The sequence below is a fragment of the Primulina huaijiensis genome, chromosome 6, assembly GCF_012295235.1.
Source record: "Primulina huaijiensis isolate GDHJ02 chromosome 6, ASM1229523v2, whole genome shotgun sequence".
Classification (NCBI taxonomy): Eukaryota; Viridiplantae; Streptophyta; class Magnoliopsida; order Lamiales; family Gesneriaceae; genus Primulina; species Primulina huaijiensis.
In genome coordinates, this window is record NC_133311.1 from 14,597,871 (window position 1) to 14,621,622 (window position 23,752).

At 32.7% G+C, this 23,752-nt stretch overlaps 3 protein-coding genes across 12 annotated transcripts; all 3 read left to right on the forward strand.

Annotated features, from left to right (window-relative positions):
• The first annotated feature begins 7,973 nt into the window (after positions 1–7,973).
• LOC140979622 (NAC domain-containing protein 1-like) lies at positions 7,974–10,087 on the forward strand. Its single transcript, XM_073445115.1, has 4 exons — positions 7,974–8,169; positions 8,487–8,760; positions 9,324–9,595; positions 9,702–10,087. The coding sequence occupies exons 2-4, from the start codon at positions 8,556–8,558 to the stop codon at positions 9,852–9,854; spliced, it is 630 nt and encodes a 209-aa protein (XP_073301216.1). The 5' UTR covers positions 7,974–8,169; positions 8,487–8,555; the 3' UTR covers positions 9,855–10,087.
• Positions 10,088–12,319: 2,232 nt separating this feature from the next.
• On the forward strand, positions 12,320–17,706 carry LOC140979591 (GDP-mannose transporter GONST1-like). 10 transcript variants are annotated; one of them, XM_073445065.1, is made up of 10 exons: positions 12,320–12,578; positions 12,725–13,423; positions 13,649–14,133; positions 14,247–14,386; positions 14,933–15,062; positions 15,518–15,616; positions 15,865–16,019; positions 16,642–16,758; positions 17,202–17,299; positions 17,388–17,702. In XM_073445065.1, exons 3-10 carry the CDS (start codon positions 13,912–13,914, stop codon positions 17,429–17,431), a joined length of 1,005 nt encoding a protein of 334 aa, XP_073301166.1. In that variant the 5' UTR covers positions 12,320–12,578; positions 12,725–13,423; positions 13,649–13,911; the 3' UTR covers positions 17,432–17,702. The 10 variants fall into 10 exon arrangements, 9 of the variants coding, with proteins under 9 accessions (XP_073301166.1, XP_073301168.1, XP_073301171.1 ...); XM_073445067.1 differs by having other exon boundaries at positions 13,210–13,423; XM_073445070.1 differs by having other exon boundaries at positions 13,239–13,423.
• A 1,897-nt stretch (positions 17,707–19,603) lies between these two features.
• On the forward strand, positions 19,604–20,886 carry LOC140979110 (uncharacterized). Its single transcript, XM_073444460.1, has 2 exons — positions 19,604–20,561; positions 20,621–20,886. The coding sequence occupies exons 1-2, from the start codon at positions 19,604–19,606 to the stop codon at positions 20,884–20,886; spliced, it is 1,224 nt and encodes a 407-aa protein (XP_073300561.1).
• The last annotated feature ends 2,866 nt before the right edge of the window (positions 20,887–23,752 follow it).

Sequence of the window (23,752 nt, forward strand, 5' to 3'; positions counted from 1 at the left end):
TTGTTGGAGGCTAGGTGGCCGATTTCCTCATGAAATCTAGACTAGGATAATGCTTAATAGTTAATTAATTAAGGTTGCAAAATAAATAAAAAGGTTAGCATGCTAAAATAATAAAGAATGGGTCAAAGATGATGAGTTGGCAAGGCATTGCTTAATCATCTAGGGACCGAAATTTGGTAATTAAATGGAGGGGAATTGTTGATTATTTACTAAATTTCTAACCCTTAAGAGCCTTACATATCCTTTAAATAATTTAGTGAACTAACCACTTAATTATGGAACTTAAATGAATTTATTTTCTACTCACCTCAAGTTGTATAAATAATTCCTTAAACCTTCATTTAACTTAAATTAACTTACTTGCTAGCTAAAATAAATTCTGAAAATGTTTTCTGAATCCTAAATTTTATCTCTAAGCTCCAACTCCAGTCCGGCCTTACTGAAATAACTGAAAGGATAAAAATTTAAACTACTACGTAAAATAATTAAATTTAGAAACTCATGCAATAAAAATCATTTTAATTTAAATACTAGAATTATGCATGACTTATACGTAGTCTAAGTTACGGGTTCTACATTAATACTTTAGATATTAGTTTAAAAGTAAAATATTTTTCCAAAATAAAATTTTGTCTATTAATATAAAATTTTATTTAATTATAAATATGCTAAAAAAATTAAATCAACAAGAGTTATCAATAAATTTGACTAAAATAAGATATTATTCTAAAATATTGGAGTATGTAACTAAAATGTAGTCAAATTAATATATAATTAATTTGTGGAGTTGATTAGTTGTTGTATAAATGGATAAATTCAAATAATTGAAATAAGATAACAAACTAACTAAACAAGAATAACAAAAATATTTTCTTAAAATTTTTATCTTTAAAACATAGATTTTATTTCAGAAAAAAATCGAAATAAATTGATCAGAAATTTCTAAAAGTTAGTAATAATAAAAAAACCATATTTATTATATATCTTAAATTTTTTCATTCAATTAATATAATTAAATCAATTTTGTATATGAGAAGATGTGAAATTAATATATCAATTAAAGAATATAAATTTTCAATTGCAATTATCATGTCAGTAAAATTATGAAAAAAATTTATAACATAATCATTGTTGTAGTTAACTTGCAAAAAAAAAAAAAAATTGTATTAGTGGACAAATGTGTCTAAATTATGAAAAATATATTAAAAATAATTGTGATGTGACAAATAAAACAAGTTTTGGAAAAATAAATATAAAATTCTCAATATATCTTTTATCTCGGCATGATTAACGAATTGAATCAATTCGGAACTGACTCAATTTCCGTATGATTTAATTCGGTTTAACTTGGAATTAATATAATTGATTTCGGATTGAACAAATTCAACATCAATAGTAGTTAATCATATTGAGTTGTTTCAAAATATATCAAGAACCATTTTAATCTAATCCGTTTGAATCAATTATCGGAACTAATCTAGGACCGATTTCGTATATCTATATTAGATAGCATTAGGGATGACAATGAGGTGGAGCAGGGCGGGTATGTCTTCCCCATCCCATCTCCATCCCCTATCCACGTCCCAATCCGTGCTTTTTCTAATCGAGGATTCCCCATCTCCATCTCCGCAGGGACCAAATCTACATTCTCGTCGCTATCCCATATTCTATCTAATTGGGGAATTTCATCACCGACTCCACAGGGATTAAATCGTCATTCCAGTCTTCATACCCGCTTCAACTAGTCTACGAATGATAATAGAGCGAGGTGGGTTTGCCATTCTCAACCTCGTCCTTATTACCATTTTAAATACCGACTGAGTTGGCCAAACAAGTCTTCAAATTTACTTAAATAATATCGATAAAGAATCCAATTGCATATAGAAATACTAACATTAATTAAACAATACCAACATTAATACTTCGTAGTTTAATTAAAAAAATTAAGAAAACACATCGTAGTTTAATTAAAAAAAATTAAGAAAACACATCATTATCATTGGGCCGTCGGGTTGGATTGTGAACAAAATTTAACAGTTACATATTTGAATTTTCTTTTTCTGATTTATTAATTATTAGGAAAAGTTATATTTTTGTTGTTGTTGTTGTTATTATTATCGCGGTGAGCTCGGAGATGAGGATAATATCCCCATACCGCCCCCAATTTGTTGCGAGGATTTGAAAAATCTCCAAACCTAAACCATACCGCCCCCAATTTGTTGCAAGAATTTGAAAAATCTCCAAACCTAAACCCATACTGAACCTGTCCCATTTCGGGTTTTTCCCACATGCCCGTGAAAATTGACATCCCTAGATAACATGTACTATTTGGTATATTTTGATACAAGGGATAAGAGAGGGTTTGATAAATAATCCGCCTTATCCTACGTTTGGTACCTTTTTAGAAAGCCCATGATTGATAAATAGTTTTATACAAGGATAATGTATCTCTTTTATGACATGTGATAATTTTAATCTAATGATAAAAAAACACCACAAATGACTTAATTGCCTTCAATATATAAAAATCTTAAACTATATCGTTCTCTCATTTCACCGCCTCATCAAATAAATATTTTTATTTTATTTTTATATATTATATAATATGATAATTATATAAATGAACTCGAGATAATTATATAAATGGTTTTTATAAATCTCAATAAAATTATTAGTATCACTCGATTAACTTTAAAAATTGATATTCGACTTGACTCACAAAATCAAGGGCCCAATTATCATAGTATATAATATATAAAATTACGTAAAAATAAATAAATCATAAAGCACTGTCGGCACATGAACAGATAAGAAATATGAACTCAAGCAACAACTTTGAAATTATAAAATTTATTATGATAATGTTAATTTTGTCATTACAATCTAATATATAAATTTAATATCTCTTATTAAAATCATACTAAACATTAAATATAATATCCTACATTTTATATATCCTNTAAATAATCAAATAAATACATGAGATATAAAAAAAAAATTTGAATCCAACATGGTATCAATCTGATCCAATCAATTTCAATTCAACTCAATACGATTTCGATTTTGGATTTAATTAAACTCCTAATAGATATACAAAACCGAGCCAATCCAGTATCATATATTAACAATCTTACGGCCATTAAAACCTTTGTAGTCCTTCCTCCCTAGCTAGCTCCATTCATTGTCTCGATTGAAGACTTTCTTCTCAATCGACCATCTTTCTTGATCATTCTTTTCCGAAGAAAATTCAGAGAAATCAAAAAGGTGTTATGTTCCTTCTCTTCGCTAGAATCTGATTCATTCTCATTCGAAAAGGAGTTGACATTGTTCTGTGAATCTTGCATGCGATTGTTATTCCTTTTCCAAGAAAATTTAGAGGCCAGATAATTTGTTAACCATATATTTACAGTTCTCTATTTGTTGCAAATATCTCAGATTCTTGATTGAATAATCCCCTGCTCTCTGTCTTCTTAATTCAAGAATTTAAGTTCCATGGATGCCATAAATCAAGAAGGATATCCAGCTTTAGAAGAAGCGTTAAATCATGAACAAGATGGTCTCAGTTTATATGCCCAAGTCGATCTTTTCCTTTCACCGGGGTATCGCTTCGTCCCAAAAGACCACGAACTCATCAACTTCTATTTGAAGAAGAAGATCATGTCAGAATTTTTCTCAAAAATCATGTTTTTATGTATATATAAACATGATAAATAATATGTGAAAACGAATCGAGTGTTCCCTCCGGTCATCAAGAAATTTGTAAATTTTCTGATTTTCTTCCGGTTGAAGCCTTCTAAGCACTTCACGCTCTCTATAGATGTTGTATTTTTCTTATGAGGTGTATGCTTAGGGACCTCAATCGCTGCTATTTATAGGCATACCATCGATGAGTTATTGCGGGAGCTTGATTGTCAAAAGAAGAGGTGCATGCGTCTCAATTTTCTAAAGTTGAGGCGCCGTACGCTTCTTTGTCAAAAGTTGTAGGCAATGACCGTCATCATTTCCTACACGATTTTTCTTCCTTTGATATGAGTCAATTTTCTTACATTCTCCCACTTGGCTCATATATATCATTTACCATATGAGAAAACAAAACACATAAATCATGACGATATGTCCTCTAAAAGCGAGTATTATCTTCCACGTATTACAATGCATTATGCATCTCAAATCTGTATAACTTAATGAATAAACCTTATGTTTATTCGAGGTCCAACTTTATTGATATATCTCAAATTAATGAATGTGTACAACAAATATGGGAAAATATCACATCATAGTTTCATTAATTTTGTTCTTACAACAAAATCACATAAAAAACCAAGTCCCATTCTTTCTGTATGATCCTTAAATTTCAATTGTGGCATGTCTTTAGTCAAAGGATCTGCAATCATCAATTTAGTGTTAATGTGTTCGATAAGTAACTTCTTATCTTTAACACGTTCTCGTATTTCTAAATACTTAATGTCGATGTGCTTGCTTCGACTGCCACTTTTGTTATTTTTAACCATAAAAACAGCAGCTGAATTGTCATAATATATTCTTAACGGTCTAGATATAGAATCCATGATTCTAAGCCTCGAAATGAAACTTTTCAACCATACACCATGAGATGTTGCCTCAAAACAAGCTACGAACTCAGCTTCCATAGTGGAAGTAGGAGTCAATATCTGCTTTGCACTTCTCCAAGATACAGCTCCACCAGCTAGCATAAAAATATATCCAGAAGTAAATTTTCATGAATCGATGTAGCCAGTGTAGTCTGAATCAGAGTAGCCAATTACTTCCAAATTCTCAGTTCTTCTTAACATATGCATATAATCTTTGGTCTCTTGAAGATACCTCATGACTTTCTTAGCAGCTTTCCAGTGATCTAAACCTGGATTACTCTGATATCTTTCAAAAATCCCAACAATAAATACAATGTCAGGTCTAGTGCAAACCTGAGCATACATTAAGCTTCCGACAGCAGAAGTATAATGAATGTTTTTCATTTGTTTCTGTTCTAGATCATTCTTTGGGCATTGTCTCAAATTGAATTTATCTCCTTTCACAACGAGAACTATAGTTGGTGCACAATTTTTCATCTGATATCTCTCTAAAACTTTGTTGATATAGGTTTTTTGAGACAGACCTAGAATACCTCTAATTCTGTCTCTATGTATCTTAATGCTGCATTGCCCATATATTTCATATCAAAGTGTTTAGAGAGGAATTATTTCACCTCATATAACAGACCCTTATTATTGATTGCAAGTAATATATAATCCACATATAAAATAAGAAAACAAATCTTGCTCTTACTGACCTTCTGATATATACATTTATCCAGGGAGGGGTTCTCAACTAATCCCAATGAAGAGATAAAATCATGAAATTTTAAATACCATTGATGGAAAGCTTGTTTCAATCCATATATAGATTTCTTAAGCTTACAAACCAATTGCTCATCATTACTAGAGAAGAATCCTTCAAGTTGTTTTATATAAACCCCTTCCTCTAGTTCTCCATTCAGAAAAGCTGTTTTCACATCCATTTGTTGCAAATCTAAGTCAAAATGTACAACCAATGCTAGAATGATACGAAGAGAATCTTTTTTAGATACATGAGAAAAAAGTATCTTTATAATCGATTTCTTCCTGTTGACAAGTTAAAGTATCCTTGTAATTGATGTTAAAGTCCGATTCTTGTAAATACACAACATAATCACTAGATATAGCTGATCTTCTTATTCTAGTAGATTTCTTTAGGTTGTTTGGTTGATCAATAATTTCTTGTTGTTCTTCATTAACAACTTGATCTACTTAATTTTCATCGGTGATTTGTGGAACTTCAGTAATTAGTTGCCTAACACCCGTTTGGTCTTGAGGGGTGTGAATAACGACAATCCATAACTAAGATGAGAATTGCTGATTAAAATACAAAATACTCCGTGTTTCGACAGATTGGCTACTTTCAAGACATACCTAATTGTAGGCTCATCATCAGGAAACAAAAACATAAAGAACATCAATATAGTCTGCCAACAACATCTCAAGTTACAGACGTCATCGTCGACAACGAATGTGAATAAAATTTGAGCGGTTGAGATATTACTATACAAGGAATTGATGGAAATCTTATCCGCATTCAAGATATAGTTAGATATTATAATACTTTGTAGTATTCCCTCCTTCTGCCACATGATACATATGGTTGGGACATAAATAGTCGAAATATCGATGGTATTGGTACTCGTTTAACATGCTTAAATTACTATGCGTACATGCTACATGTTATTATAAGGTGCTGATCTTCTTATTTGTCAAGAAAATATTATTTTCATGTTATAAGCATATTAATAACACCTGTCAGACATAATGTATTAGTGATACAACGAAATACTGATCATGCATTGTGTTTTTATAAGGAATTGGTGTTGCAATGAAATAGAGTACCATTGCATTAGCAATTTTTAATATTTTTATTCATTTCACACACAACGCAACGTGTGTGTATCGATTGCTAGTATTATATGACCACCATACAAATTCCATCCTACTCACCAATTTTTTTTAATTTATCGTATTATTTTTTTACAATTTTAATAATTACAATATTACTCGGTTTTATAATTATAAATCAAACGAATTAAACTTTGTCTTCATAAAATCACGTTCATATGGCCTTTGTTTTTTCCCCAAAAAAAATTATTATTACCATTTATATTTATCTTTTTATTCATTATAAAAAATGGACCGTACCTGCATACAAAACGCGTACCTACATGCAACACGTGCAGCTGAGTACTAGTACTTTATTAAGACTCGAGGCATTAGAACAACCACAATGGGTGTTAAATGGGTGTTCTTTCTCCATTGTGACATCCACTCACAAGAGAGAGAAAGGGGAGCGTTCATATGTTTGAATGCCCCTCTATCCGCTTATTTTTTTAAAAAATTAGTCATTTAGCGACGGTTTTTGAAAAACTGTCGCTATTTGCGACGGATTTTAGCGACGGATTTTTACAAACCGTCGCTAAACGCGGGCCCCACACACGTGATGATGTTTTCTTATTTAATGTTATTTAATGTATTGGTTTAAATTTCAAATTTTCATTTTTTAAAAAAAATTCGGATATTAAAATAAATTAAAAATAATGTTAAATTAAAAACTAACGGTTGTTTTTATTTATAAAATTAAAAAATTATTTTAACTGCTAGTTAACGGCTATTTTAATAAAAAAAATAATATATTCATCTATAAATATTCACACACTACACAAATTATTTCAAACATCAAAACATATTATTCTTTACTCCAAAAATCTTTTCTCTTCTATTTTCATCATCTCATAAAATTAAATTATTTAACGTACTAAATATATAAAAACATATTATTATTAATATAAAATAATAATTTAAATTTCTTAAAAAATTTGAAATTGAATTTATTTAATTTAAAGTAAGAATAAGATGAATGAGTGGAAAACGGGACCTACAAATAATGAGTGTGAATGTTAAAATGAATGTGAGAGAATAGATGTGTTAATGTAATGTGTATGTGACATGTGGACCCTATGATTTTTGATGAGGTGGTAGGTGTTATAACAATCACGAATGCGGGTGCCCTTAGACTCTTAGACTGCCCAAGATAGTAGGATGGTATGACTAAATTATTTAAAAATTAATAAATTTTTATTATTTATTGCAATATAAAGTAGTTTTTTTGGTGGATAAGAAATATATATATTTTTTTATATAAAAACTCATGTCAGACGATCACACAGATCAATTTTATGATATATATTTTCGACTCGACTCGATCCGATCCAAATTTTTTTTTTTTTTGACAAATGTATTAGATTTCAATCCGGGTCTAACCAATACTTTCGTACCAAGGCGGAGACCTTGTGCCAGATTTACCGCATGCCATGAACCAAATAAAAAATTAGTTTCGATAAAAATGAATATAATATAAATTTCTCAAAATTACACTCGTTGAACAGGCATTGCTTTCCCTCCAGAAGATTCATTCTCTCGAAGCAATTTCTGGAAAACTTTTTGTTCTTCACCAATGGAGTTTTAATCATCAAGCTACTCTGTTATCTCACACATTTTCTGCAGATTGTATCCATTTTCCCAAGAAAATTTCAGAGGGAAGTTGAGAAATCTTGGAGCCATTAAACAGGTAATGTTTTCAATCCAGAATCTGTTCCCACTTTTTCTGCGAATTCCCACATTTTACTCGACTAACTGATCATCTTCATCAGTGGGGTTTTAATCTTCGTTGTTATCTCTTCTTTCTTTTCCGTGAATCTTGCATATTCTTCTCCCCCAAGAAAATTCAAACCCAAATTAAGAAATCTTGCAGCCATTTAATCTTCAAGCTATATACAGTTACCTGTGAATCTTGCTGCGTTTAGTATTTTTTTCAGAAGAAAATTCAAGGGGGGGAAGTAAGCAATCCTCAAACCATTCTATATATTTTTTTTGCATATATTTCAGATTCTAGATGAAATAAGCCACTGCTCGCTCTCTTCTTCCGACGTTCCACTTTCAAGGATTTAAGTTTCCATGTATCCCAGCTGGCATCAAATATCTTTTGGCCCGAATAAAGGGCAATATGTTCGAGTTTATCTTGAGCCGGGGTTTCGCTTCGCCCCAGAAGACCACAGTCTCATTAACGACTATTTGAAGAAGTTCATCAATTTCGAGCCGATCCCATACAGCAGTATAGAAACAGTCAATGTTTACATGTATAATCCACGGAACTTGACTGGTAATGCTCTGTTCTTCCTATGAGTTTTTCAATTTCCTCTTGTATTCTGTGTGTCACATTAGTCTACATCGTAGTCTTACATAAAATTTAACAAATTTTTCCAAGAACTTGAGAGCATGAGATAGGTTTAGGGACAGAATCCATGATTTGTCACGAAAGATTGATAAACTTAGTTTACAATACACGATCACTGGTAGTATACATGCTTCATTAATGGAATTAAGGTTACCATTTCATGAAACTGTATTTGGGTTTAGACAGCTGTTGATGTGAATTTAGGCATTTTACATGGATGGGATCGATCATCGATAGTGTCTCGATTTCGTGTGTTCTAAGTGTTTGTTCTCAGTCTGCGGCTGAAAGTTCTTTTGAAAATAGTATCAAGTGTGGTGATAGGAATGCGTATAACAAATATATTCTCCATGTAAACAGTACATTGCTAAATATGTACCAAAGCTGATGGATATGTTGTGTGTATTGTATATATGCATGTTTTAATGTGTTCTTTGGCTCTTGTAAGATTATGTTTTCCTGTTTTTAATTATAATTGAGCTATGCTGCAGTTGCATATCCAAGTTTGGCAGACAATGCATGGTACTTTTTTACCCCGAGAGACCGTAAGCGACTGTATCGAGCAGCTGGTAACGGGTATTGGAAGTGCCACGGTACTAAACAACAAATATATCACAACAATATCCGCATTGGATACAAAAATTCTTTGATCTTCTACAGAGGGAAGCCCCCATATGGCAGAGAGACTATTTGGGTCATGAAAGAGTATATAGTTGACCAGCCTCCCAGACGACTACAAGACGACGACAACGGTGACATAGAGGTAAAAACCATCTCAACTTGATGTTTTGTAATATTTGATGCTAATGTTTTCTGTTATGTATATCTATTGGTGCTACAAGATTGTGTTTCCTTCCCGACTCTTGCAGGACGATTACGTTTTGTGTCTAATTCAGATGAGAACGGGCCGCCGCCGGCATTCGAGAATTAATAAGTACAAACTGCTACTTTCAAATCTTGCAAAACTAAGCATTAGACGGAGAACCTACAAGTTTGCAGCCCACAAGCTTAGAAAAATTTAACACCAGGGAAATACAACATTCTAGCACCTCATTCTGAAACAAAATCCGCGGATTTCTGCGAATGAAATGGTTAGAGTAACAAGGCCTATATGAATTCATCATGGCCAAACTTAGAGACAGATGGATCTTGTATTCTCTAGTTTCTGCTTTTTTTTTTACAGTTTTCATATGCATTTCTTTTCTCGAAACTCAATAGATTTTGGAAAAGTTTAAGATCTTGAATACAATTTGGATATGCCCATGGAACTTCTTTATTTTGCAATATTAGTTGGGTGTGTGTACTTGTTATCTGCTGGTGCTTGAGCTTCATTTTTACAAGTTTCTTTAATTATAAATTGAGATCAAATTGTATAAAAATTGGAATAAAATGAAAATCGATTATTTTCTAATATAGCCATTTTGTTTCGAAAGTCGATGAAAATAAGGAGGCTTTACATGTTGATCATATTATATATTTTGAAAATAGGCTAATGCATATATACTTTGAAAATTGGCTAATGCATATGTTCTGTGCAAAAATTGTCTCTATTACTAGAACAATCGAAACGTTTCGTTTGAGTTACTGTATGATTTAAAAAATTTGAGTTGTACTGTTACCATCAATTATAACTTTTTCGTTGTATGATATTTTTTATTACCAATATTTACAATAATGTACTAGAAAAGCATATATAAGTAAAACAGTTATATTATCTCTATATCGTATTTTAATTATCTTGAAAATCGTCATATTTTGTGCATATATGTTCTATTTTTGTGTATCTAAATTATTTGTATGTGTAAAATATTATTATGTTTATAAATGAATATCTAATATGTTATATAATAATAAGTAAAGTAAGAGATAATTTAAAAAAATTAGCATTAAAGGGATAATGTTTTAAAAATAACATAAAATGTAACACATAATATTAAAAGATAATACACTGTGATATGAATATTATTATACAAGAGATAATGTTTTGTAAACAAAGAGTCCAAACCTGGTGTTAAAAAAAGAAAAAAAGAAAGTCCAACCAAAGAAACTTATGTTGATTATTCCAATATAATTTTCCTTAATCATATAGTCTGAATTTCGGATCTTATCCGATATTTAATATTATTTTTGATATAAAAATAATATTTTTTATGAGCTCACAAAATTTTTGTATGAGACGATATTTCATATGAGTTTTTTGTGTTAAAATATACTTATTTTTTAAAAAGTTTTTAAACTATTCTTTTAATTTCAAGCAGTTGCATTTTTTTTAGGCAAAAACTTGTGTGAGACGGTCTCACGGATCGTATTTGTGAGACGAATATCTTATTTGGGTCATCCATGAAAAAGTATTACTTTTTATGCTAAGAGTATTACTTTTTAGAGTAAGTCTCTTGTGAGACGGTTTCACGAATCTTTATATGTGAGGCTGGTCAACCCTACCGATATTCACAATAAAAAATAATATTCTTTGCATAAAAAGTAATATTTTTCATGGATGACCCAAATAAAAGTTCCGTCTCACAAAATACGACCCGTGAGATCGTCTCACATAAGTTTTTGCCTATTTTTTATTGTGAATATGAATAGGGTTGACCTGTCTCACAAATTAAGATCCGTGAAACGGTCTCACATGAGACTCACTCTTTTTTTTTAAATCAGCAGTTTCATTTTCAAACAACTATTTATGACCTTATTTCAGATTTAAAAAGAAAAAACAAACTTACACATATTTATTAACTAATTTGACCATCAGATATGAAAATATAATATAGGGATATTATTGTACTATAAATAATATCATAGAAAAAAATTCAAAACATAATCTAAATTATTTAATGTGGCATAAGAAAAGAAAATCTTGGAAAAACACATGAAATAACCATTAAATCATTCATAAGTAGGTTTTCGGTGAGAATATTTCACACACTATATTCGTGAGACGGCTTGACCGATCCATACTTATTGTAAAGAATAATATTTTTGACGTTAAAAATAATATTTTTAATGAACTAGGTCGGATTGAATATCTGTCTCACAAAATTTACTCGTGATACGATCTCACAAGATTTTTTGTGTTAATTTATATACTATTTATCATGAAAAACTACTTAATAAATTTTTTTAAAAACACGCAAATATAGCAAAAAAACTCTTGTGAAATCGTTTCGCGGTTCAATTTTGTGAGACGAATCTATCCCGAACCGATTCATTAAAAATATTATATTTTATGTTAAAAATATTAATTTTTATTTTAAATATAAATCGAATTGACCCGCTTTACAGAAATAGATTCGTAATATTTTCTCCAAGAGATTACAAAAGACCTACTACACATATAGTCATATACTCGTATAATATTAAGATTTTTTTTTTTATAATTATTAACAAATCTAGTTCAACAAGGGTGATTTTAGGGGAAAAACCTTGAATTTTTAAAGATGAAATCACTTAAAAGGTCAAATCCCAGTTTTTTTTTAAAAAATATTCAAAAAGGAAAAAAATTCTAACTTTTTTCAATTTTTTCAGAAAAATCGAATCATCTGAGGGTGAACTTCGAAAAAACTGTAGATTCTGCTGTTATAGTTCACTTGGTTGGGGCCATTTTGATTTGTCATTCTTGTTATTCTCGTCTTTCTCTCTCTCTGACCGTCGAATATTTGTGTTCGGCGTCCATTTGGGATAAAATATCTCGTCTGCTTTTATGGGCAAAAAATTATGACACTGACATTGTAAATGCCACAAAGGTAATTATTATTATTATTTTTTAAATATTTCTGGGTTTGTTTGTTCTGTTTTTTTCATTGTTATAGTTCTATCTGATTGTTTTCTATCGTCCCTTTTTTTTATTTAAGGTTCGGAAAACTAAGTGTTGCTTATGTTTCTTGGATAGGTTGTGAGTTAGGACTTGGGAGTTCTTTTCTTATATTTTTAAATGAGTAATTTGTGTTGATTGAGCTGCTGCAAACTCACTGGGGGATCAGATATTGGATCATAGTTTAAAGGCTTTGCTGTTGTGCAAATTATTGGTCAGTTTATTGGCTTGCTTTGGTGTTGGTGCTTTCAATTTGATTAGTTGTTTCTCGGACTGATGGGCTTGTGAAATTCAGAGTAAAACTTGAAAGCTTTTTCTTCCTTGTGAAAACTTCAATTCTTCCTTGAGGGTGGGGGAATTTTTCTGGGACACTTCATGTTGTAGGAGCAGCTGTTCTCATAAATTTTCTTTCTTTAAAAAATTTAGAAAAGGAAAAAGGACTGGAGGTTTGTGTGGATAGAAGGAGACTTGGGTGGTCAGCTATGAATCACCATTTGATGTAGTTTTTAATTTCCTTTTTATTTTAGTATTCTTGCATTCTGCCTATAACTCTGAGCCTATAGACGTTATAATCTTCGACCAACATTAGCAGCTGCTACCAAGTTAATTTTCGTCATCAGAAAGTACGTCTCTATGTTATTCTGATCTTGTTTGGGACAGATATATAACACTGGATATCGGGAAGATTTCCCAAGTGGAGGAGACCTAAACAACGTCAGCCGAGTCACTTGCTGGATCAAGTCTCATCTCTCATGTGAGAAGGGAATTGGTCAGCAGGTATATTCTTTAAATGTACTTTTGTGGCTGGTTTTGTGATAATGTTATGTTCCCTTTCTTGGTATTCACATTGTCATGTATTTTGACAGTTTGATAATGTAAATTTATGGAGATCACCACATGTCGAAAATGGTGTTAGGAAGAAAATAAATCTTAGTCTCGCTGCAAGTAGCTACAGCTTTGACACTTCATGACATTAAAGCATTAAAGTTTTCATTCTTGTAGGAAGAGGGGAGAACTGGAATTCTGTCATTGGCATGAAAAAACATCCCGATATTCGTTCTGGTTCCAATTGCTTAAGTAAGACTGGAAGAAACTTCTGACTGTATTTTACTTCAAAGATGGAAGGATAGGCTAAACAACCTATATTGAAATTTGCTTCATCATTTTGTAAGTTGTTATATTCTTTTTCTCTGTCAATTGAATTGATTAATTAAACTGCAGACGTGGAGAATTTGATATGTCTCGCTTTCAGATATTTTTTTGTGATGAATACACTTGGCAATAGTGATGAGGCAGATGCCGAGATTGGAAGTCCAGAAAAGAATAGGGAAAAAGCACCTCAAAGTAAAATAGGATTTACATTGCATAATCAAGCCTTGTTATCTGGCCTTGCATATTGTGTATCTTCCTGCGGCATGATACTGGTTAACAAGTACGTCCTCTCCAGTTACAACTTTAATGCCGGAATATCTTTGATGCTATACCAGGTCATCTTCCATTTAGGTTCCTTGAAGAATTACATTCAATTTTACTGTACATCAGTTGATTTCAGTCAGATTCTGAGTTCTTTAGAAATATTAAGAAAAATATCTTAATGCAGAATGTTGTCTCAGTGGTGGTTGTTTCCACTTTGAGATTACTTGGCATAATTACTGTTGAACCACTCACATGGAGATTGATTAAGGTCTGGTTCCCAGTAAATGTTATATTTGTCGGGATGCTGATCACAAGTATGTTCAGGTTTGCTTTCTCAATTTTGTCGTATATTGCATTGTCTGAGTTTTTTCTTTATTTACATTTTCATGATACTCAAGTCTTGATTGATTGAACGTTGACTTAATTATCCTTTCTTCATTGATGTGTTGCTGTTCTTGATAGTTATGTGCTTTTTCATCCTATAAATTGTTGAAAAGCTTATAATTTGCTCTCAATCACTTTGAAATTGATATATGTTTTGTTCTGAATTTTCTGATGATTTACCAGGTTGCCGATTTTCTCCACAAGCTTCATATGAATTTTGATTCTGAACTCTTATTATTTGTTCATTATAATGGATGGCTGAATTCATTTGACAATGAACATTATATATTTTATTGCAATGCCACAGTCCCATTGATCGTCTTTGTTATTACGAAATCAAGAGATTTTTTTTTGAAATTGTTGTCCATTGACATTGGATGTCGCAGAATGCCTCTTCTATGATGTATGTGTTTCCTTTCTTGTTTTTCTTTAAAAATTCTTCTCATTAACATATTATTGCCTGATGTATACCCATATTCCGTGCAGTCTTAAATACATTAATGTAGCTATGGTCACAGTTCTAAAGAATGTGACCAATGTGATTACGGCTATTGGTGAAATGTATCTTTTTAACAAGCATCACGACAATAGAGTTTGGGCAGCGCTTTTCTTAATGGTATGTCGTCTAGCCAATATCTGTTTATTGTCCCAAAAATTACTTATTTTTCAGTCTATGTCATTTTAATTGACCAAGAACAATTGCTCCTCCCACATGTGGACTACACTTGCTCTATATTGCTAGTGTATATTGGTACTTCACTTCTTTTATCTATCCTCTCTAGCATTTGGATTTAGGCACTGTTTAAAAGCAGTTTTTTGGAAAAAGTTAATTTTTAGTTGGGCTTTATAAGTTTGAAAATGCTTGAGAAAGCCAAAATCGATTAATAAAGAGACGTGGCTATTAGGCTTCTACTTGAATTATACCCAGACGTTAACCTCTTCTGCTTATTCATGTTCATATTTTTGTTTTAATCATCATTGTTCCTGTAATTCACTCATTTGCATGAGTTGTCGAAAATAAGGTGTCGGTTGGTTGGTTTAATTGTCCAATGAAGTTCATTCATAATGCAGATTGTTTCAGCTATATCTGGAGGACTTACAGATCTCTCATTTCATGCTGTTGGATACACATGGCAGTTCATCAACTGTTTTCTGACTGCATCATATTCTGTAAGTAAAACACCGAAGTTATTTGTTCATAGATTATGAATGCATAATTTTGTCCGGAAGATTTGTGCCTTGTTTTCTGTTACCACATTTAATTTTGTGTTTCAAATTTCAAGTGATCGGAGCACCATATGTATACTGCTTTAGTTGCTTGTACTAATTATGATATATTTTCTTGAAATAAGTTACTTATATTCCATCTAGGGAATGACGATTATTACTGATATATTGATAGTCTTTTTGTTGCACAGCTGACTTTACGTAGGGTCATGGATACTGCAAAGCAAGTCACCAAAACAGGAGAGTTGAAAGAATTCTCAATGGTCCTGCTTAACAATTTACTTTCCCTGCCTCTAGGAATTTTTCTTATATTTGTGTTCAAGGAAGTTGATTATCTTTTGCAAACGTAAGTAAAAGTTCTTCCTATTCTATTTAGCCCCCAAGTTTCACGTCTTAAATTCTCATTCCATCTGAGCTTGAGAAAACCAAATGTTTATCTCCTTCCAAGTTTGGAATTCGATGAGGAAACTATGTCAGATTATTGTAGAAAGGGCCTTTAACTGTGGAAAGAGGCATACAGATGAATTCTTCCTATTTTATTTAGACTATAAATTTCAAGTATTAAATCCTCATTCCATCTGATCGTGAGAAACCTTTCGAACTATTATGCAAATGTTTTCTACTTCGAAGTTTGGAATTCCATGAGGAAACACTAAGATTGCGCTTGGATTTGAAGCTATGGATTTCAAATCTATGGATTTTAATTCATTTGATTGCTTGGATAAATTTATGTTAGGTGAATTTCACGTCGATCCGTCGCTAATCCATGTGGATGTAATGGTAAATGAGTGTCATTTCAAATCCCTCTTCAAATCAAATTCTTCCTTCCAAATCATATCCTCTCATCGAAGTGTAACCTAATAGATTGTTGTACCAAGGGCCCTTAAATGTGGAAAGTAATATAGTGATGGTGGTCGTATTTTCTTTGACAAACTTTGAGCTCTCATTCCCCCCCCCTTTAATGTCAGACCACTTTTGAGATTGCCCACCTTCTGGCTGGTGATGACATTGAGTGGATTCCTGGGGTTGGCGATTAGCTTCACGTCCATGTGGTTTCTGCATCAAACAGGAGCTACCACGTACAGGTAAATTGGTATTGTCTGAATTCTTCTTTCTTAGATAGCTGAGATGTATTATTTCTCAAAAAAATGATGGGTGTGCCCCTCAGGAATTGTCAGCATCACCCTCACATATTATAACAAAACTGAAGCATCACCCTCAGTTATATTGACACCACCGAAGGGTGGAATATGTGTCGGTTTAATCTTTAGGCATATCCCAAGATATGAGAGAATTTACGAACTGGTTAGAATTTACGAACTGGTTCACATGTGTAGACTTTTGGTTTCGATTAGCTACCACAGAGAACGCACTCAGGATTTTGATAGAAGGTGGCGAGTGCCGAGTGGATTGTGTGCAAAATACAGTTTTTCGAATATTGTTGTTCTCTGCAGCCAGGACTAAAGTTTACGTGCAGAACTTGAATATTTTCCTCTTCTTTTTTTAATTCATGAATCATTTAGTGCAGTCTGGTGGGGTCTCTGAACAAGATACCTCTTTCTGTTGCTGGTATCCTCCTGTTTAAAGTTCCAACAAGTTTGGAAAATTCTGCCAGCATTTTCTTTGGTAAATTTCTCTGCCGACTATGGAAAACCTTGAGGTTTGCTCAATCCCATATAGGAAATATTACATAATCCTGTGTTTCTTTCTGTAGGCTTGTTGGCTGGTGTGCTTTTCACAAGAGCGAAAATGCGCTAATGGTCGGATAATTTTTTTAAGGGCTTTGAATTTGTATCATATCATGTACACTGCTTGTTCTTAGTGCAAATCTTCTCCGACACGTGGTGTTACTGTCGCGAAACAAACGACGCAATTTCCGTTAATGTATGTGGAATAATCTGGAGGCTTTGAGAAGGCCTTTTTTAATTTTCCATTTGTGCCATGAAAATACTCTCTCCCACGGCTGTATGAGAAATATTCATTTTAAGAGATGAGAACCTGCAGATTTTCTTGAACAGGTTAGCAGGCTAGTACTCCATTTGGGAAACTGAATTATTAAAATAGAAACTAAATTACTAAATTAAAAAAAATAATAATAGGTGAAAACATATTGTTTTTCTTTAATTTTTGTTGATTGGTGATATACCAGAAAACTTATTATTATTGATTAAAACTATCTTAATTTGCTTGAAATATCTTTTATTATTTGTTATGATAAATGAATTGTAAGCGTGATTGTAACAATTTATTAACTGGATTAAAACATATATATATATATATATATATACAATAACCATATCAATCGGTTAAAAACACCTTTCTTTCTCCTAAAATCGAAAGGTATTACTTTCACCCAAGCCTTTTTCTTGAGCCTTTTCGAGTTGTTCCGATGGGGTTTTTTTTAATAAGACATTGTAGGATTGAACATTTTTTTTGTTACCAAAAGTTATAATTAGTGGTAATAGTGTAACTCAAATCTTTTAAATAGTACAGTAGTCCAAACACCACGGTTCGATCTTAATTTAATAGAAACAATTATTGTTCCTCGACAATATCTCTCTCAATAATTGTACTTCTTGCAATCAATGAGAATCGAACACATGACATTGACTCTGATATCAATTGTAGGATTGAGTGTTTGTCGTTTTATCATAAGTCATAACTGATGGTAACACTGTAACTCAAATATTTTAAACAGTATAGCAGCACAAACACCAAAATTCAATCACTCTCCCGTAGGAAAAATTATTGTACCTTAACAAATATTATAAAATTATATTTTTTTACCTAACTATTACAAAATGAGAAATTTAAAAACTATAATGATCCGAGGAATGGTTTCTCGGATCCTATTAGAATATTAAACAAAATTTAGCCAAAAATATGGCCATTATTATTTTTCCCAAAAAAGAAATATATGAAGTTCCACCTATGATTCATGATGTATATGTGTTTGTTTGATTATAATTTATACATCCCGATCTTATATTTTGTATTATTTTTAAAATCTCATGGAAATCAACTTATTCTTGTAGTTAAATTTATTTATTTTTTTTAAAAAAACCATTACTGTTACATTAATATTATTATTATTATCATTCTTATAATATAATTTTCGTACTATTTCAATAAGAATAAAGGCGGTGATGTAATAACTCATTTAACATAAAATGTTGATTCGTAATTGAGTTTATAATGAAATATAATGGAGTCTTACAACAATTTGTGTATTTCATTTTTATAAAATTGGTTAATGAAATAAAGCTATAAATGTGATTATATAGTATCTCATTCAATTTTTATATAATTGATGTTATTCTCAAAAATATTTTATGAATCAATTTTTTTTTGAAAATAATTTTATGAATCAATTTTACAAATAATTTTAAAAAGATATAACATAAAATAGAATACAAATAATATAGACATACTTTTTTTCTAATAGTATAAACATAAGAGTTCAAAAACTCTCCTCTTTCAACTATAATGACTCCCTCTCTAGACCAAATTTTTTAATGTGATGCAACTAGTTTTTTTTATCGCACATCAAAAAAATAATTGTTATCTTTGTTAGTTGGTGTTAATCTGTTAGTTGGTGTTAATTCATATACACACATATGCATAAAAGTGTTAGATCATGTAACACACTTTCTTTACTTGTATATAAAAAGATGCACAATTGTACAAATGCAGTTGGTGAGTAGAATAAATAAAATAGATTTTCCCTCCACATTACAGTATTCAACATGATATCAGAGCATCGAAGTCGATGAGTGATCAGCACAATTCTGAATTCCACTTGAGATTGAGTTCGGAAGATTTCTCTCTGCTGGCTTCACGGTTGAATAGTGCAGAGGAATTTCAATTTGAAATGGCTATAAATTCTAATTTCAATGATCCGCTATTTCTTCATCCCTCGGACACTCCAGGATGAATCTCGTCACTGATCAGTTGATAGGTACTGAGAACTACGGTGTGTGGAGTCGCGCGATGTTAATTGCGTTGTGTGCGAAGAATAAAATTGGATTCATAGATGGCACATGTAAGCGTCCAACCTCTGGATCTCCTATAGCGCAACAATGGGAGATGTGTAATGCTCTGGTTCTGTCTTGGATCTACAATACGGTTTGTAAAGATATATTTCAAGGCATTGTGTATGCTACTGGAGCATTTGTGGTATGGTCTGACTTAAAAGAGCAATTTGATAAAGTAAACGGATCGCGGATCTTTACTCTGCATCGAGAAATCGGAAGGATCACACAAGGAGAGAATACAATCTCAGTATATTTTTGCAAATTGAAACAATTATGGGATGAATACTCCTCTTTAGTAACTCTGCTTTCTTGTGAATGTGCAACAGCTCGGAAATATATTGAACATGATCAACAACAGCGACTACTTCAGTTTTTGATGGGATTAAATGAGAGTTATTCTCAAATCCGAAGCCAAATTCTCATGATGACTCCTCTACCGACTGTGGGACAAGCATTTTCAATAATCTCCCAAGAAGAATCTCATCGTGCTATAATTTTTGTAGAAGCTCCAGCTGCGGTGTTTTTTTCTAATCAAAGTCGAAGAGAACCACAACAGAAAGAATTTCTCAAATGCAATTATTGCAATTGGAATGGTCACACGCGAGCCATTTGTTATCGGCTTAATGGATATCCTCCAGGTCATAAAATGTTCAAGCCTCAAGGTAAATTTGTTCCTCAGAAAGTAATGAAGAATAAAAGGCCACAATTTGAAGCGAATGTGGTTGAGCGTGACTCAGTTGGCACACCAACAACAGTGGCTCAAGATACTCCAATATTCAGTCAGGCTCAGTATGCTGAGATTTTAAAGCTGCTAGGAAAGTGTGATGCTGAAACTCCTCATGAACCTATGGCAGGTACATGGAGGAGGGGTTCATTATCATTGCTCATTTTCCAAAGGTTCCTAGTATAATAGACACCGGTGCGAATGAGCATATGGTGGGAGATTCATTGACCTTGCAAAACTCTAAATCCATAGCTAATTCCTCTAGGACAGTTGGTTTGCCAAATGGCAGTAAGATTTCTATGAGTAGAGCAGGTTCTATAGCCCTTTCAGATTCAATCATGCTCAGCAAAGTGTTGCAAATTCCCGATTTCAAATTCAACCTACTTTCTGTTTCTAAACTCACCAAAGAACATCAGGGTTATGTTACATTTTACCCCCACTTTTGTGTGTTTTAGGACCTCAAGACTGTTAGGTAAGGATGTGGGGCCCACACATTAAATATAATAATGTTTTCCCACATATCCCACATCGGGAAGTCTTCAAAGTTGGTTCAAGAAATTTGTTATAAATTGAGCCTTCCTTGTTTGCTTTTAGTATCCCAAAATCAAAAGCTTTTTAGCTTTGATAAAAAGAGAGTGCATAGAAAAAAAGAGTGTATTTTTTTTCTTGAGTGCGAGAATTCTCTTTGTGTGAGTTAGAGAAATTATTCTCGGTATACTCGGGTTGGGAGTGTGAGAAATATTGAGTGTATTGGTGTATACACTTGTTGTAATATTTCTTCCAGTTATAAAAGTTGCAGTGCTCCGTGGACGTAGCCTATATTGGGTGAACCACGTAAATCTTTGTGTTCTTGTTGGTTATTTTATTCCGCAATTGATTGGGTACTATTATCATCGTGGTCGGCATCGCTTCGGGGGTGTAATTCCCCAACAAAGACTGGACATATAATGGGGATTGGTAGATAATGGAACGGACTTTATCACTTGGACGACACAAGCAATTCACACTCTGGTTTTTCTTCATTATCTCATGTTCCTACCTCTAGTTCTAAGTTCCATTGTAATACGTTGACACTTGATAATACACTAGTTTGTTCCTCATTAAGTAATTCACTTTGACATCAACGTTTGGGTCATATATCTGTTGCTAGGATGAAACTCTTGCCTTTTATATCTCCATGTGATTCTATGCCTCATTGCTCTATATGTCCACAATCAAAACAAACTCGTCTTTGTTTTCCACGTGCAAGCACCTCTAAAACTTCATGTTCTTTTGAATTATTGCACATGGATATTTGGGGACCCTTCAAAACAGAAACGTACAATGGAGAGAGATATTTTCTTACCATAGTTGATAATTTTTCTAGAGGGACTTGGGCTTTTCTGATGCGTTCTAAACTAGATGTCCTACGCATCCTTAAAAATTTCTTTGTGCTCATACAAAATAAATTAAGCATGTCGATCAAAATTATTCGCACTGATAATGCATCTGATTTTTTAAAGCGGGAATGCACATATTTGTTTCAATCTCTTGGCATAATACATCAAAGTTCTTGTCCATATACACCACAACAAAATGGTGTTGTGGAAAGAAAGCATATACACATTTTGAACATAGATCGGGCCTTGAGATTTCAGTTATCTGTTCCGTTGAAGTTTTAGGGTGATTGTATTTTGACAACGGTATATTTGATCAACCGCACTCCTACTACCTATTTAGGAAACAAAACACCTCATGAATTCTTATTTCATAAAGTTCATTCATTTAATCACCTACGAGTGTTTGGATGTTTGTGTTATGCTACCAACTTGAATATCCAACACAAACTATCTGCTAGAGCATCATCATGTGCGTTCTTGGGATATTCAAACACACAAAAGGGATATAAGTTGCTCAACCTTCATAATGACAGAATATTTTTTTCTATAGATGTGGTGTTTCACGAAGAAGTCTTTCCTTTTTCTAAGTCTGAACAGTAGTGCTCAACTTTTTTCCTATAATCCCATTATCGAGCATGATCTTGCTTCACCATGTCAACCTGATGTCCCTGAGCCAAATCCTTCACTTCTTCGACGATCGTCTAGACACACTACACCACCTATTTGGACAAAAGACTATACTTGTCCAACCTTGCCACATAGTCATTTAGCTAAATCCAATTATCCTATTTCAAATTTCCTTACATATTCAAGATTTCATCCAGCTTATCCAAGTTTTTTGGCTTCAATTTCTTCTGAAAAAGAACCGCAATACTATCATGAAGCAATGACTGATCCTAGGTGGAGAGAGGCTATGGATTTGGAACTTGCAGCCCTTGAATCCAATGATACATGGAATGTTTTTGATCTCTCTGCCAATAAGAAACCGATAGGATGTAAGTGGGTGTACAAAATTCAACACAAACCTGATGGAACTGTGGATAGATTCAAGGCGAGGCTTGTGGCAGAGGGATATACACAACAACAAGGAATTTATTACCATGACACATTCTGACCCATAGCCAAGATTGTGACCATTCGGTGTATGTTAAGCTTGGAAGCAATTAGAGGTTGGAACTTGCATCAAATGGACGTGACGAATGTGTTTCTACAAGAAGATTTAGATGAAGAGGTATACATGGACATGCCCTTGGGTGATAGAAGACAGGGGGAGTCCAAGGTTTGCTTGTTAAAGAAGTCCTTATATGGATTGAAACAGGCTTCGAGACAATGGAACCATAAGTTTTCTAGCATTATGAAGGATGCAGGTTGTGTTCAGTCACAACACGATCATTCATTGTTTATTAAACAAACTTTTGATTGCATAGTCTTGTTACTTGTGTATGTCGATGACATCATAATAACTGGTGATAGTGATGCCTCTATCAAGGAGCTGAAGCTTTTTCTTCATTCCAGAACACATCTCAAGGATTTAGGTCCATTACGATATTTTTTAGGAATTGAGATTGCTAGGTCTAATGAAGGAATCTACCTATGTCAACGGAAGTATACACTGGAACTGATTTCAGAAATGGGTTTGAGTGGTGCCAAGCCGTGTGCTACACCTATGGAGCAAAATCTTAGGCTTACAAGTCATGAACTTGATTCGGTTATTCAACAAGAGGCTTCACTGGATACTGTTGATTCTCTGCTGCTAGATTCCAGTAGCTATAAAAGGCTTGTGGGCAAGTTGATATATCTTACTATCACTAGAACTGATCTCTGCTATGTGGTGCAGAATCTCAGCCAATTCTTACATTCACCTAAGAAATCACACATGGAAGCTGCTATTCGAATTGTGCGCTACCTAAAGTCCACACCCAGTTTAGGTATCTTGTTGTCT